The sequence below is a fragment of the Struthio camelus genome, chromosome 13 (genome assembly GCF_040807025.1).
Source record: "Struthio camelus isolate bStrCam1 chromosome 13, bStrCam1.hap1, whole genome shotgun sequence".
Taxonomy (NCBI): domain Eukaryota; kingdom Metazoa; phylum Chordata; class Aves; order Struthioniformes; family Struthionidae; genus Struthio; species Struthio camelus.
The window spans coordinates 6,507,708-6,521,093 of record NC_090954.1 but is presented as its reverse complement, the minus strand read 5'-3'; the positions used below and the strand labels follow the sequence as shown (position 1 = coordinate 6,521,093).

Genomic DNA, 13,386 nt, shown 5'->3' with positions numbered 1-13,386 from the left:
TAGAGAAAACAAGCTCGCTATTAAAAAAACCTCTCTTCTAGAAACATCAGTTTCTTCCGTATCAGAATTTGACCTATGGCAAAGAAAATCTGAATTCTAAAACTTCAGACAAAACAACAAACCGGGGAAGTACTATGGGTTAATGTTAAGATGGTATTTTAACTTTATCTGATCTAATCAACCATTCTGAAAGAACTTCGAGTACTTACTAAGCAGCATCTACCAATCCCATTTACAAACATAGGAGTACCTTCAGAAATACCTCATGTTCACTATGCTGAAAGACTGGAAGCCTGTTGCCAAAACTTCTTGACCAAAATTGATTACTTGTTTTGACTTTTGGGGGAGAGGGAGGGGACACTAACAAACTGATGTAGATCAGAAGACAGCCAAGATGAAGAAATAAACACAGCAGAACACACCTTATCAAGTTCAGAATTACTCAAATTTCTTGTTACTTTAATTAAAACCAGTGAATCAGCTACACCAATCCAGAGCTAACGAGGTTAAAATATAAGAAACAAGATAATTAAAGTGTATTTTTCATTTACCTATGCAGTGCTGTTTGACCTACCAAATAAATGACTTTTGCACTGCTGAAGACTAGCAGGACAGAGACAGCAATCTGCAAGACTTCCTAGCAACTATAAACCCTTAAGCTGGCCAAAGGCTTCCTAAGAAAATGGTAGCAGATGAGAAAGCTGTTCTTTCCAAACTCCAATACTGGAAGTTCATACCACACTATTCACTTGCAACCTTGTGCCTTTAACCCGGGAGCTGTTTTCCACGTAATCCACAATTTCCTTTGAAAAAGGAATCCAATGGCTTTTCCCACAAATGCGTTTCTTAAATTGGCTGGTATGTCTTGAAATCAAGGTTAATTTAGGATCCTCCTCGGTCTCTTCAACCCCCCTCCCCCCCCCCCCCACCAGCTACTTGCACTGTGGTTCTACAACAGACTAAGCAGAACTAAGCTGGTCCTGCAGCAGTTCCTTCCTCCCCGGGACTCTATTTCCACTTTGCTCTTGCATCAGCACAAACTTCTGTCTGACAACAAAAGCAATTGGTTAAGAGAGTTAAACTGGCCAAAGCTGGGGGCAGGGGGAGAGATTTCAGGTCTAGCTTTGTGTATTATCATAGCAATGTAAGTGTGCATTTGCAGCACAGCTGCTGATTGCACTGCAAACACCACCACAACATAATTGTCTTTCTGGCCACACCTACCTGAAATCTGTTCTTGCACAGCAGGAAGCCAAATCTTGCTTCCAGTTGCCATCATCCATGCACTAGTTAAATAGTAACACTGAACAAAGTCCAAAAGCCTAACTGAAGTCAAAGTACGCTGCTTTTTAGATAATTTAAAGCTGTAGCAGTTCTAAAAATGCATAGGCAAATGAAAAAAGCTGACCTGTATTTACAGGGTTAAAAAAAAAAATCCCTACTGTTGAGCTTTATTAGAAAATGTAAAAGTTATTGCTTTAAACTCCAAGTAATGACCCTCTTTATCAGGAATGCATGACAGAAGTATATCTAAAAAAATACCTACCACCCTTTGGGGGAAAAACGTCTTTACGCTAATTTGATAATACTGTGTATCAATGTTTACTATTAAAAAAGCTTAAGGATTCCTAAGTAAGTTGTTCCCCGAAGTATGCTCATTTCTGGTCAAAGAGATACAATCCACTCTTTAAACAAGTGCTTTTTCAAAACGGATCAAGGTTATTTTGCTTTCCTGGTCCTCTCACTGTTGGCAATTTACTTGGCAAGTTATAAAGTTCTATGGGAATTTTATTACAGATCAGCTTTAACAGGCAAATGAAGCAACAACCCCGGGCAAACAGGCACTGTCCCCGGCTGGGATGACAAGGTGCGGCATCTACTTCCTCCTCACAAAGAGCAATGGAAGTTGAATAGGCTGGTGAAAAAGCTCAGGACCAGCAGAATTTCACACATTTGAATTGATGAGTTGGGCCAATGACTGTGTTTGTCCTCAGTCTATACTGTGTATACATAGTAATTAAATTAAATTATTATTTTAACCCTAAAAAATAATGGAAGAAATATTCATAGGCAAGATAACGTGATGAAAAAGGAAGCAAGCAAGTCCTCAACATAACCCAGCTGAACCTCAAGTGTCACGTGAAATAAACTTAATATACTTGAGTTTAACTCCCATTTAACATGATTTGGGAGGACAGTTAAAAAATTCATAAAACAAACTATACGTAGTACAGAGAATTACATGATTTTTCTGTATGTCTGATAGACTGTTCCCACATTTCTTCTAAATTTCACGCCCATCTTATTTCTAGCAATGTGCTATTTATTTAAATTGAAACGTTACATTTTGAAAATAAATCTTAACTTAAACCTACAGTCTTGAATTTCCCCTAACTATTAGCAGGTATACTCAGTAACATGAAACAGTACTTCTATCCTGCTGTGAAATATAGCTTGTGGTTATATTTTGCTACAACACATAACTGTGCAAGCAGATAAACCAAAGTTCAGAAACACAGGTGTAAACCATCATCTAAAAGATAAAAATCTAGAAGAATTAAAGCTTCTTCAGATCAGAGGAATCCTTACTAAAGTATATTAGAACTAAAATTATACATACTTTGATGTTGAATAATAAATGTGAAGGCTTTTGCCTATGTATTGACACACAATCTTACATTTAATGTTGTATCAGTGAACAGCATTGTTCTATTGAAACACAGAAAGAAAACATCAGTGCTGCAAGAAAACACAGACTTTTTTCCATTAGTATGCTACTCTTAGGTAAATATCAAGCCCATTATGTAAACGCCTATTTATCTGTTGAATAGTGTAAACACTGTTGGCATTGTTTAAAACATAGGAATGCAAGCAATTTTCTTTGCACTAAGTATACAGTACTGAGAATATGAAATTAGGAAATGTCAGAGACTAGACTATTAGCTAAAGAGTAACACTCATTTTTTTCAGAATACATACTGTGAATTAAAAATTTACTTTAACCTAGAGTGGGGAGGGATGGCACGTTACAGCTCCTTGCACAGGCAAAAATCACAGTACGATATGGAAGCAGCTCAAGAGTGACTCCTGAAACACTCCCGCACCCCTGGGGGATTCAACCATAATGTGTGGGGGAAAAAAAAGCCTAGATTCCTTTAATCCAATTTATAATCTAATGAGGGAATAATGTACATAAACGCTGTTGAGTACCCAACACTACAACAACTGATTCATTCCAAGTGCTCTTTTCCCTGGTAGGAGCGCGTTTCAGGAGCTGTTAGCATAGCATAATGGCTTCATCCGGGAAGTAAAGCTTCTTCATCATATTTTGAGGAGTTCTAAAACTAGAATTTCACATTGCTGCCAATACAAAACCACAGTTCACCCTTCCTCTTTTGCTGACTTAGATAACGTGATTGAATGTGAATATGCATTATGGCTATGTAGTGATAACTAAATACAAGATACTGGTGAAATCAATGCACGTTAAATTTCAGACAGATTTGCGTCAACTAATCAATCAAATAAAATCAAGTTACCTGATTTCATCTATCAGTAAATTCTACTACACTAAATTTAGAGGTTAATAAAAATGTTTTAACACTCTTTCAAAAATTCTGGAGTCCTGCAAAATCCTTAATCTAACGGAAGCTGACTAAAATGAGACACAGTCCTCCTGAAATGTAAGAAAAACAAAGCATCTGCTTTAGATTGAGTGGGCCCATTAAAAATTAAAGGATACATTCGCTGTTTTCAAATGAAGACGACGCGACTAGACGATAGAGCTGCATGGCACCTTCTATATCAGGCTCTTCAGTTGCATTAAGTCCAAAAGCGGTCAACTCTTATGTTTAAGATGACTCTATTATTAGATTTTAACCTCCGGGCATTTTAAATTTGATTAAGGTTTGTCCTTCTCAACTACTTTACAGAAATGCCAGCTCCACAGTTAAGTGGTGTGTGGTGGGGGTAGGAGAGTTGCCATTTTCCAAATGTTTACTTTTCCCTCCCACAGCCCAGTCACCCTGCCGCTCTACCTGCCACCGTGATCTGCTGACAGATGAGCACCTTACAGGTCACTATTTTAATGGAGAGAGGAGGGGAATCCCCCTCTGAACCTTGAAAGGAGTGGAAAGACATATACCACAGTTTCACTAGTGCCAAAACAGGCAAAGAAGCAATTTTCACTTCCACATTCGTTGCTACAAAGGCTGGTTTATGCTAAGAAAAGAAATCTCAGATGTTCAAGGAGTACTGAAAGCATGCTTCAGCACGCAGGTTCTTGACTGCTCTGTCTTTCAGCCAGATCTACAGGACAACATCCTAACTTATGTCAGAATCATGGTAAGTCAAATTGCCACCTCTTACCCTGCGCAACATCTAATCATTAGAAATACTGGGTCCAAATGTTTTCAGCATAACATATAGTCCAGATGACTACAAGAGCTGTTTTAATTATCAGCAATTATACATAATTATGCCTATAGTAGAAGTCTGCTGTATACAAAACAAATTCTAATGCACAACCAAATTGCAAAGCAAAGACTGACCTTTAACTGGTATCCCTAGAAACACGCTGGCTGAAATACACTAGTTAGAAGTGTATGTTAATACGAGCACTATACAACATTCAGAATTTCCTATTTTCTATTTTACCATATTCTGTAGTGCCAATACATTTAAAGACCAGGTTAACTAATTACATTAAGAATGTACTTACATGACATAATTATATACTGCATGAATAAGATGGAACCTAAAAAATTAGCTTTAAATTGAGGGGTTATCTTAAAACACAGCCTCAAGTTTTAAAAATGCAAATAGGTGCTAAGACCGAGGCTGAAAAGCTTCACTATCAGACATCCTCAGAAAGCCAGCCAAAATGGTTTTATGCTCCGAAACACTGATGTAATACTATCTCTTATTCCACACGTTGTGCCCAGGCCATCATATTTGACAATGCAGTTATCATTTTTCAGGATAGCATGAAACAAATGAACTCTTTCGTTTAGAATAGAACGAGCACTTCAGAATGGTTTACAATTTGAATTGGACCAAGATAATGCATTATGAATACTTGCATTTACACCTCTATGTTTCCTTATCACATTTGCCTTTATGCATCTGCAAAATAATTTCCATGTTTTGTTGTTTTGTGGGTGAAAACATGAAGTTGTCCTACACAGCGTTATTCTGATCTCTTAGCCTTGCATTGAAACCGGCTTAGAGGGTAAGACACAAACCAACTATTTTGGATGAAATTCAGGCATTAGTTCATTTTCAGTATTCCTGCCTCAGCTTCACAAAAGACTTCAGAATTTAGCGCCACAACACTTCCCCTTCCCCAAAACAATTTCTAACTGTTTAAATGCTTGTAAATACTAGAGGCGCTAAACTAACTGAAGATCAGCGTATTATAGAACTAGTTCCCACAGCTCATGCTGTGCCCATCTAGCCACATCCTGATACAAGCAGCCAGACTACTCGGAGATTGTTTTCACTTCAAATTCAACCAACAAGCCCGACAGTGCTGCTTCGCAACCACACTCTTGAGCAGCAAAACCAACGTGAGATGTTTTTTTCTTATCCCCTATGTTCCACTTCATCACCCCCATCAGTTGCATTGATGCAGCTGTTTGTGAGACAATGCTGTAAACCAGAACAATGATATCATCCAGGTAATGAAGTGGGTTTTGTTTTTGTTTAAAAAGAAAAAAGGGGGGTGGGGTGGGTGGGGGGGAATCCAGTCATGTCACTGGTTAATCTCCAGTAATATTCCAAAGATGGCTGCATGGACACAGCTTACGTGCAGGTATTGAGCAAACAGTGTAGCAATCTTCCCAATCTGGTCACTGAAGAAAAATGTTCACGTACCGCTATTCCTATTCCCTACTCGTGTAACAGCAGTACCAGAAAACAACACGGGGTTATCTAGCCCATTCCCAGAAAACCAGCTACACCTATGCCATGACTGACAATTACTGTAAAAATCTGTTCTTTAATCTCCAGAGGTGGATGCTTCATGACTTTCCTCAGCAAAGATTCAGCTTTAATTATCTGTATTATCATCATCTAATTTTAACTATCCTTCGCTCAGAACACTTGTTCCTAAAAGCACCTGTCCCTAAAAGTACTTGTCTATTTACAGATCAATTATGACTAGGGCAGCCTTGAAATTCTTCTATTTCAGTCCACGGGACCTTTGCCATGGGACCGTATTCTGTTGGGTAGCTGGAGGTGGACGACAATTGCTCATACTTCTTAAGAAATTATTAGAGGTATTAATGGCCAAAGTTTGGCATAAAATGTCTTAATACTTTTTCGTATTTAGCCATCTACTATGCAGTCTCCTTGTCATGACAGGTGATAGAGATCAGACTGTATACACTCAAACATAGTTTTGTTTTAGTTTAGTTTCAAGCCTTCCTGTCTTTGTAGGTGTCCTTTCAATGTGTTCCAAAACACATATCAAGAAAATCTGCCTGTGAACTGCAGCCAGTTCTTAAAGCGTTGTGTCTGATCCCTGACCCTGCAAACTGATCTACGTGGAGGGGTGCTCTTGTAGAGCTCCGCTTAAGTCAGATGAACTTGCAGGATCAGCGCTTCTCTCATTAATATATATTCCAAAATATCTAAAGTAGTAAAGCTACACAGATTACTTGCAATGTGCAGTACGTTAAATTATGGTATGCATCACAGTCTTCTAACTGTGGCAAGATGAAGCACCCTAACAGCATGAATCATCAGATTGGTTTAGTGATTCCAGAAACTCCCAGTCTTCAAACTGACAATGAGCTTCCCTCCTCCCCTTAACAAGGCAGCAAAGCGCTGAAAGAGGTCTTGGAAATGCTGCTATTGGAAAACGGTATCACATATTTAGAACAGGCTTAAGACAGGAAGCTGCTTAACTTCAAGAGTTAAGCTTGCACATCAGGAACACAGTCAAACTAAGATGCCCAAGAGAACCACCATAACGTCAAAGCTCTGACCACCAACATCTAGATGACAGCCTCCATAAAATATCCAAGGGGTTTCCCAGTCTAAAACAAAACAAACAAACAAAATCAAACAAACCAAAAAAAACACTCTTCCTGCAGATCTCCATTATAGCATGAACTGGAATCCTAAGAGCAAGTATTTCATTTCCAAAGTAAATAACTATGTACACATTTTCTGCTCCTTGTCTCTCCTTGATTCCTTCACTAAAAAAAGCCCTCTTGAGGCATTAAAAAAAGGATTCATTTTGCAGTGTTACAAAGGGAAAACTGAGTTGTTGCCAAGTTTTGTTTTATTTTTTAAAGGAGCACCATCTTAGAAGTGTTATTAATGCTCAGAAGTGCACGTTAAGCATTTAAACAGCTTTTTCTAAGGGACCTGCCTAAGCATTTGTAAACTCTATAAGGTTTCAACTGCAGAAATCTCTTTGTGTAAAAACTGTGAGTGCAGGTACCCAAGTTTATGCCAAGTTTTCCTGTTGAGTGGACTTTTACAACCTAATTTCAATGTGGGAACCTAACTTATGTGACTTAATACAAGGCTAATAATCTTGCGGGATATTGTACAATAATCACACTTCCAAGTGAGCAGCACCAATACTGAAGAGGAAATACAATACAGGTTAAACCTTACAGTGAGTCAGTTCAAGTACTTTGGTATAAAACTTTTAAAAATCACACAGTATTTTCAGCATCAAAACACTTAGCTACCGCTACTGAATCCAGTCTAAAGATCTCTTCATGGTTTAAGATCTCAATACACAGATAAAAAAAACCAAGGCACATTGTATGCCACAGGGCAAGAGTCAACCTCTCTCTCGTGTAGCTAGGACTAGAAACGAAATGTAGGGTCTGCAGAGATTGCTCTTCTGGGATTTTAAGGTCTGTGTTACTTTTCCAAGCTCATACATAATTATTACCTCTGGGCACTGTACATTTCTCCTAGCAAAAGTAATATCGGGTTAACTATCAATTCTTGTAAAATATGCAACTAGATTCTAAAGACTAAAAGTATATTTCATTCATGAAAATACCGTCTAGGTACACCCTTCACTTAAATTAGCCCCCTTTGGACCAGGGACGGTGTGTTACAAACTGCACATACACACACGTTCAGCCACAATTACATGACAGAACAAGAGAAAAATTTGAATTTCAATAGTCTGCTGGTAAACAGAAGAAGTAGGCCTACAGCCTCTGCAGCAGGGGCTACGCAACCGGAACGAGGAATTCAGGTTCACCACCTGGCCTCCTAGGCACGCTGGTAATCCATATAATAAGCTACATTGCACTACAAACAAAAACACTTAGCTTTTTGGCATTCCTACTGATAGAATACAGCCCATTTTTATTTTCGCTGCCATGCTTTATAAAAGGGATGCTTTTGTTGTTGAGTTGGGAAAGAATTTTTAGTTTGTTCACCCTTGGGAGCATCTACCCCTTTTCAAGGATAGCCTCTTCCATTATGAACACTGCACTTGTTTAGAAGAGCAAGTCTTCCTAATATCCAGAACAGCCTGACCTTAACATTTTTTATTTCTACGGGTACCACACTCATTCGATTTGTGACCCTTTGTGACATGTTTTTAAGTCTTCATATGTAAAACGTCAAGAGTATTTACCTGCCCATGCAGTATTACAGTCTCATCTATCTTTATATTTCAGTTCTTCCTCTAAAATTCAAGCACAGTAAACAGCCTGAACACATCAAGACTGCGCTCAGAGTTCAACTTCAATATGCAAACAGAAAAGAGATGCATGGTAGTATCCTTTTAATAAAATGGACCGATCCAAGCGATTCAGGTGCAAAGTGAATAAAGAGTTAATCCAAACGTGAAGGGCTCCATTTCAGTAATAGCATGAATAAACCCCCACAGAAGGCTTCTTTGCTAGCAGCAAACTCCACAGAGTCCAGATGAACCAGCAGGAAGAACAGAGGGTGGATAATCCTGTAAAATTACCCCAGTGGAAATGTTGATAAATTCCCAATTACGAGACCTGCTCTAGAATGAAGAAAAAAAAAAAGTGCAAGATACAAAACAATTACCAGTCAACACTTGTATATCCTCATATTTAAGCCAGACAAATGCCACAGCTATTTCTGAATCCCTTGTATTTTGAATTAGTTACCCATCGTGGCAAAATCTAGACTGAGAAAATAACCCTCAAAAAAAAAAAAAAAAAGAACCCAAACCCAGAAGACTTGCTAGTCGCAAAGCAAACGCCTGCCTATGCGCTTATATTTCCAGTAATGCAATTCTTTGTGCATCTGCAGAAATACAGATGTTTATTAAAAAAATACAACCCTGTTTTACTGTGTCTGCTCTGAATGCATTTCTTACACTGCAAAAAGCAAAGTAAGCTTTGTATGACTCTTTAACATTCGTGGAAAAGCTCCTGGTGAACCGTGTCTGCAACACAGAGGCACAGAAATGCAGTTTTTAAAAGTCTTGTATGGCCCCAGACTTAACATTTTCTATGACAGGGTAAAGGGGGGGAAGGCAGCCCCGGCAGAGGGACCCCGGGAACTCCTACCGCATTGCTTCACGCTCCGAGAGCGCAGGCAGCACAAAAAGCCTCACATTCAGCTCAGATTTTTTTAGACTGCCGGACAGGTGCACGGGGACTAACGAACGCAGTAAAAATTCCTCCCCTAATTAGCTCAATTAAAGAATAATGGCCTCTTCAAGAGCGCTGCAGCCCGACGCGTTTGGATACCTCCCACGGCTGCCAGCGGACGCCCCCCTTCCCGCGGCGCCGCGGACAAACAAGCCCCTTTTGGGGCCGCTGTCCCAATTCCCCTCTGTTTACCCCTGCATGCGTCTGTCCCCCGGCCTCACGTGGCCGCGCAAGTCCCGCCCCCCGCCTGCCCTCATTGGCCGGCCGCGCCGTCCGTCACGCCCCCCCCCCCCCAACCTCGGCCGTCTTCCCCTTCGCCGAGCGCTGCCAGGGCCGCTCCGGCCTCCCCGCCGCCAGCTAGGCCGCTGCCCGCCGCCGCCAGCCAGCGCCGGCCCCAGCCGCGCCCCGAGCAGCGCCGGGCACCGCCGCGGCTGAGACCCATCGGTCCCTCTCGGGAAGGGGGAAACTGCGCTCGGAGCGCAGACGGGCGATTGTCACATTGATGTCATTCCCCCCCCCCCCCAACACACACCTTTCTCCCTGTCTTTGTTTAATTATTTTAAACTCAACTGCACAGTTTAAAAAAAAAAAACAAAACTTCACGCTTCCAGATGTCATTAGGCTAATTCCTCTTAATTGCCTTCCCCGGGCCGATACGCCCGGCAGCTTCCCCGCTTCCCCTGCGCCCTGCACGCTCACCCGCCACATCGGTGTTTACCTGCCCGCCACCGCCGGTTGGCGGCGGGACCCCCCGCCCCGCACGGGGGCCCGGCCCGGCCCTGCCCGCGGCGGCAGCAGCAGCCGCCCCCGGCGGAGGCAGCGCGCTGCCGCCAGCGCCGCCCGCGGCCGCGCAGCCCCTTCCCCCAGCGCCGCGCCGCACCCCCGCCGGGCCCGCGGCCCCTTCCCCCAGCGCCGCGCCGGGAGGGGCCTGCGCGGCCGCAACGGCCCCGGCCCACGGCGCTGACACCCCCCTCAGCCCGGTGGTGGGGGTGGGGGGGGAACCTCCCCCTACCAACTAACTCCCACCGCCCCCTCCAAACTCCGAGGAGGTCCAACCCCCGCCCTACCTCCACCCCCGGCAGCCCCCGCCGGGCAGCGCTCCCCGCTCGCCATAACAGCGCTCCTCCCTTCCCCCACCAGCGGCCGTGCCCCCCCCCGCCCCCCGGCCCGGCATTAATACTCCTCCCCGCCACAGCGCCCCCCGCCCCGAGGCCGCGGGGGCGGCCCCTACCTGTGGCTGCAGCATCCCCGTCGCCCCGCCGCCCTCTCTCCGCCGCCTGCCTGGCTCTTTGTTTCCTGCCGCGGGCCGGACGGCAGAGCAGCCCCCCCCCGCCTCCTCCTCGCACTCATTGAAAGCAAACAAGCATCATGGCGGTGCTGCTGCTGGTGGTGGTTGTGGTGGTGGCGGTAGCGGCGGCGGCGGCGGCGGGCGGGCCGGCCCTGCCTCCTCCGGCCCTGCCTCCCTCCGCCCCGCCCGCCGCCGCCGCCGCCCACAGCCCGCGCCATTGGCCGCGCCGGGCCCCGCCGCCGCCGCCGGCGCCGCCGCGCAGGGCCCGGGCCGCGGCGGGGGGGAGCGAGATGGCGGAGTCGGCGTTGGAGCCCCGGCGGCGGGGAGACCGGGCGGGCTGGCAAATGGAGGGTGGGGGGAAACCAGCAGCGGGGGTGGCCGCAGCCGCGTTTGGGGGAGATCCGGGCAGAAACGGGGGTGCTGGGGGGGGGGGAAGCGTGTCTGGCCCCGCAGAGGCGCCCTCCGCGCGGGCCCGCGCCGGGCCGGGGGAGGCGGGAGAGGAACGTTTCCTCTATGTTTCAAATATTAGGCCGGTGTGAAGGGTGTAAAGCAGTGAAACAGCTTCTAGCGCAAGTCCAGGAAGCCTAATTAAAATAATCGTGTATTTTAACAACTTCAAATTCCTCTGCGTGTAGATAAGAATCACTAAGAACCCGAACGTGCAGTATGCGTGCTCAGACAAAATGTGCTTTTTATGAAGGGCGATGTCTTTTATATGTGAGTGTCTTCAATAACAAAATAGTGCCCTGGATCGTTTGCTGCTGACGTTTGCATGGGCGATGTTTACGGTAAAATGGCAACCAGAGTCACCATCGGCACCCTGTGTGAAATGCAGGTTAGGTCTCCTTAATTTCGTGTTTGAACCAGTTAGTGGAGGTATACCGAGATATTTGGAAAAATAAAGGACGTTGTTGTTAGGTGTTGTTATTACCGCCACTGTGCCAAAAGATTTTACCGTAAGACAAGAGATGCGAAGGTAAGAGATGTGGGGAACAAAGAATCAGTGAAATCAAAAAATCAGTGGGGTAGCATTGGCCAAAATTGCAAATAATGGTCTCAAAATGGAGTGGATTTCCCTTGATTATCATAAAGTTAAAACGTCCAAGCGATGTTGAGACAGAAAATTGCTAGCGCGCTCAACGTGCCCCATCTAGTCAAGAGGGATAGTAAGCAAAAAACGTTATCACAGAAATGCAACCTATTTCTGAAATAGGAAGGCTAAAAAGAACTGAAGCTTCATCTGTTTAGGTATAACTGGGTATGTAAGTGAAAATAAACGGCACTTACATAGTTGTGGAACAGGCCATTCTCTTCTAATCTAGTTGAAAAATGGAGACTACCTCATCTTGCTCCTGCGCAGCACCGACAATGGCCAGCAAAAGAAGCACTTTGCAAAGAATGACCCCACGCGGTGTACCAGGCGTGGTCATAAAATGGACGCAGCTGAAAAGTTTACTCCCTTGGTGCTTTAAATAACATGCTATACCTCAGATTTCTGCCCAGCCTGCTCAGGTCACGTATCTGAAATTCTCGGATGTTGAAATGTCTCCATGCTGCATGATGCAGTAGGGTTTTGAAGACATCTGAGCTGGCTCCGTTACTGGACGTAGCGCCTGTTCTGGCAGAAGTGCTGGATCTGCTTCCAGGGCTGAAGCTGGCTCCTGTAGAGCTGACAGTCGTTTAGAGCTAGCTCAAGTAGCTCTATGTGTCATTCTCTTTTACTATATATGTTTTATTTCTGATAACCAGCTGTCACCCACATTCTTCAGTTAATACTTTCTAGGTCAGATATGGCCTCAATCGACTATATCATTTTGCCTAGAGTTAATTCTCCAAAAGCAGTAGTAAAGTCTTTGAATGCATTGCAGAATTTTCCAGGAATTGCTTCTCAACAAAGAACACTCAGCTGATCGTAAGTCTTTCAAAATTTGCAGGGAAAATTCATTCCTTGGGGATGGGTACTGGGATAATATTACAGTAGACTTGGAAAGGTCTACCGGCAAGGGCCTTCATCATTGCAAATGGAGACCAAATGGCAGAAAATACTAGTAATTCTCAAGTAATTGAGATAAGCAAAAAAGAGAGCATCAGAGGAAATCATTTAAGAGCGCTCACAAAATAATTCTGTAGTATTGTCTATTATATAAATCAACAGGTGATCACAGCAATTGGGCAAATTGACTTTCTGGTAACTTTAGAGGTTATTTATAAAAAAGCAGCAATATTTGAAGAGTCTAAAGTTATGGCCTTTTATGTCAATAAGTTTTGTTTGAACAGTCAATTTGATTATGTGATTTGAAAAAAAAACAGAATGAAGTAAAAACACGCATGTGGTTTTTTTAGAAACCGTTATGCTACAGTGAATTTCCTGTGCAGAAGCACTGTTGCTCATCTGTGCATACAATTAACTTTTGCTTCACGTTAAGTGTCATCAGAACTGTAACCAGGCAAACACTGCAGCAGATGGCTAGTGCCAGTATTAGT

The 13,386-nt window shown here is 43.7% G+C and overlaps 1 protein-coding gene and 1 long non-coding RNA gene across 7 annotated transcripts in view; one reads left to right on the top strand and one right to left on the bottom strand.

Annotated features, from left to right (window-relative positions):
- CNOT6 (CCR4-NOT transcription complex subunit 6) overlaps positions 1–11,086 on the bottom strand; it is a 35,254-nt gene extending 24,168 nt beyond the window's left edge. For 2 of the 6 annotated variants that reach the window (XM_009672269.2, XM_009672278.2), the window contains exon 1: positions 8,618–8,756. Coding sequence is in view for 2 of the 6 variants with exons in the window: in XM_068959389.1 (XP_068815490.1) it covers positions 10,682–10,727 (46 nt within the window). In the remaining 4 variants the exon portion in view is untranslated. Of the gene's footprint in view, positions 1–8,617; positions 8,757–10,681; positions 10,762–10,845 lie in introns of those variants that run through there. The other 4 variants (XM_068959391.1, XM_068959392.1, XM_068959389.1 and 1 more) reach the window with 4 other exon arrangements.
- Positions 4,028–9,306, top strand: LOC138069086 (uncharacterized). The gene is made up of 2 exons (XR_011143877.1): positions 4,028–4,344; positions 8,661–9,306. It is a non-coding gene; the product is annotated as an uncharacterized lncRNA (long non-coding RNA).
- Positions 11,087–13,386: the final 2,300 nt, after the last annotated feature.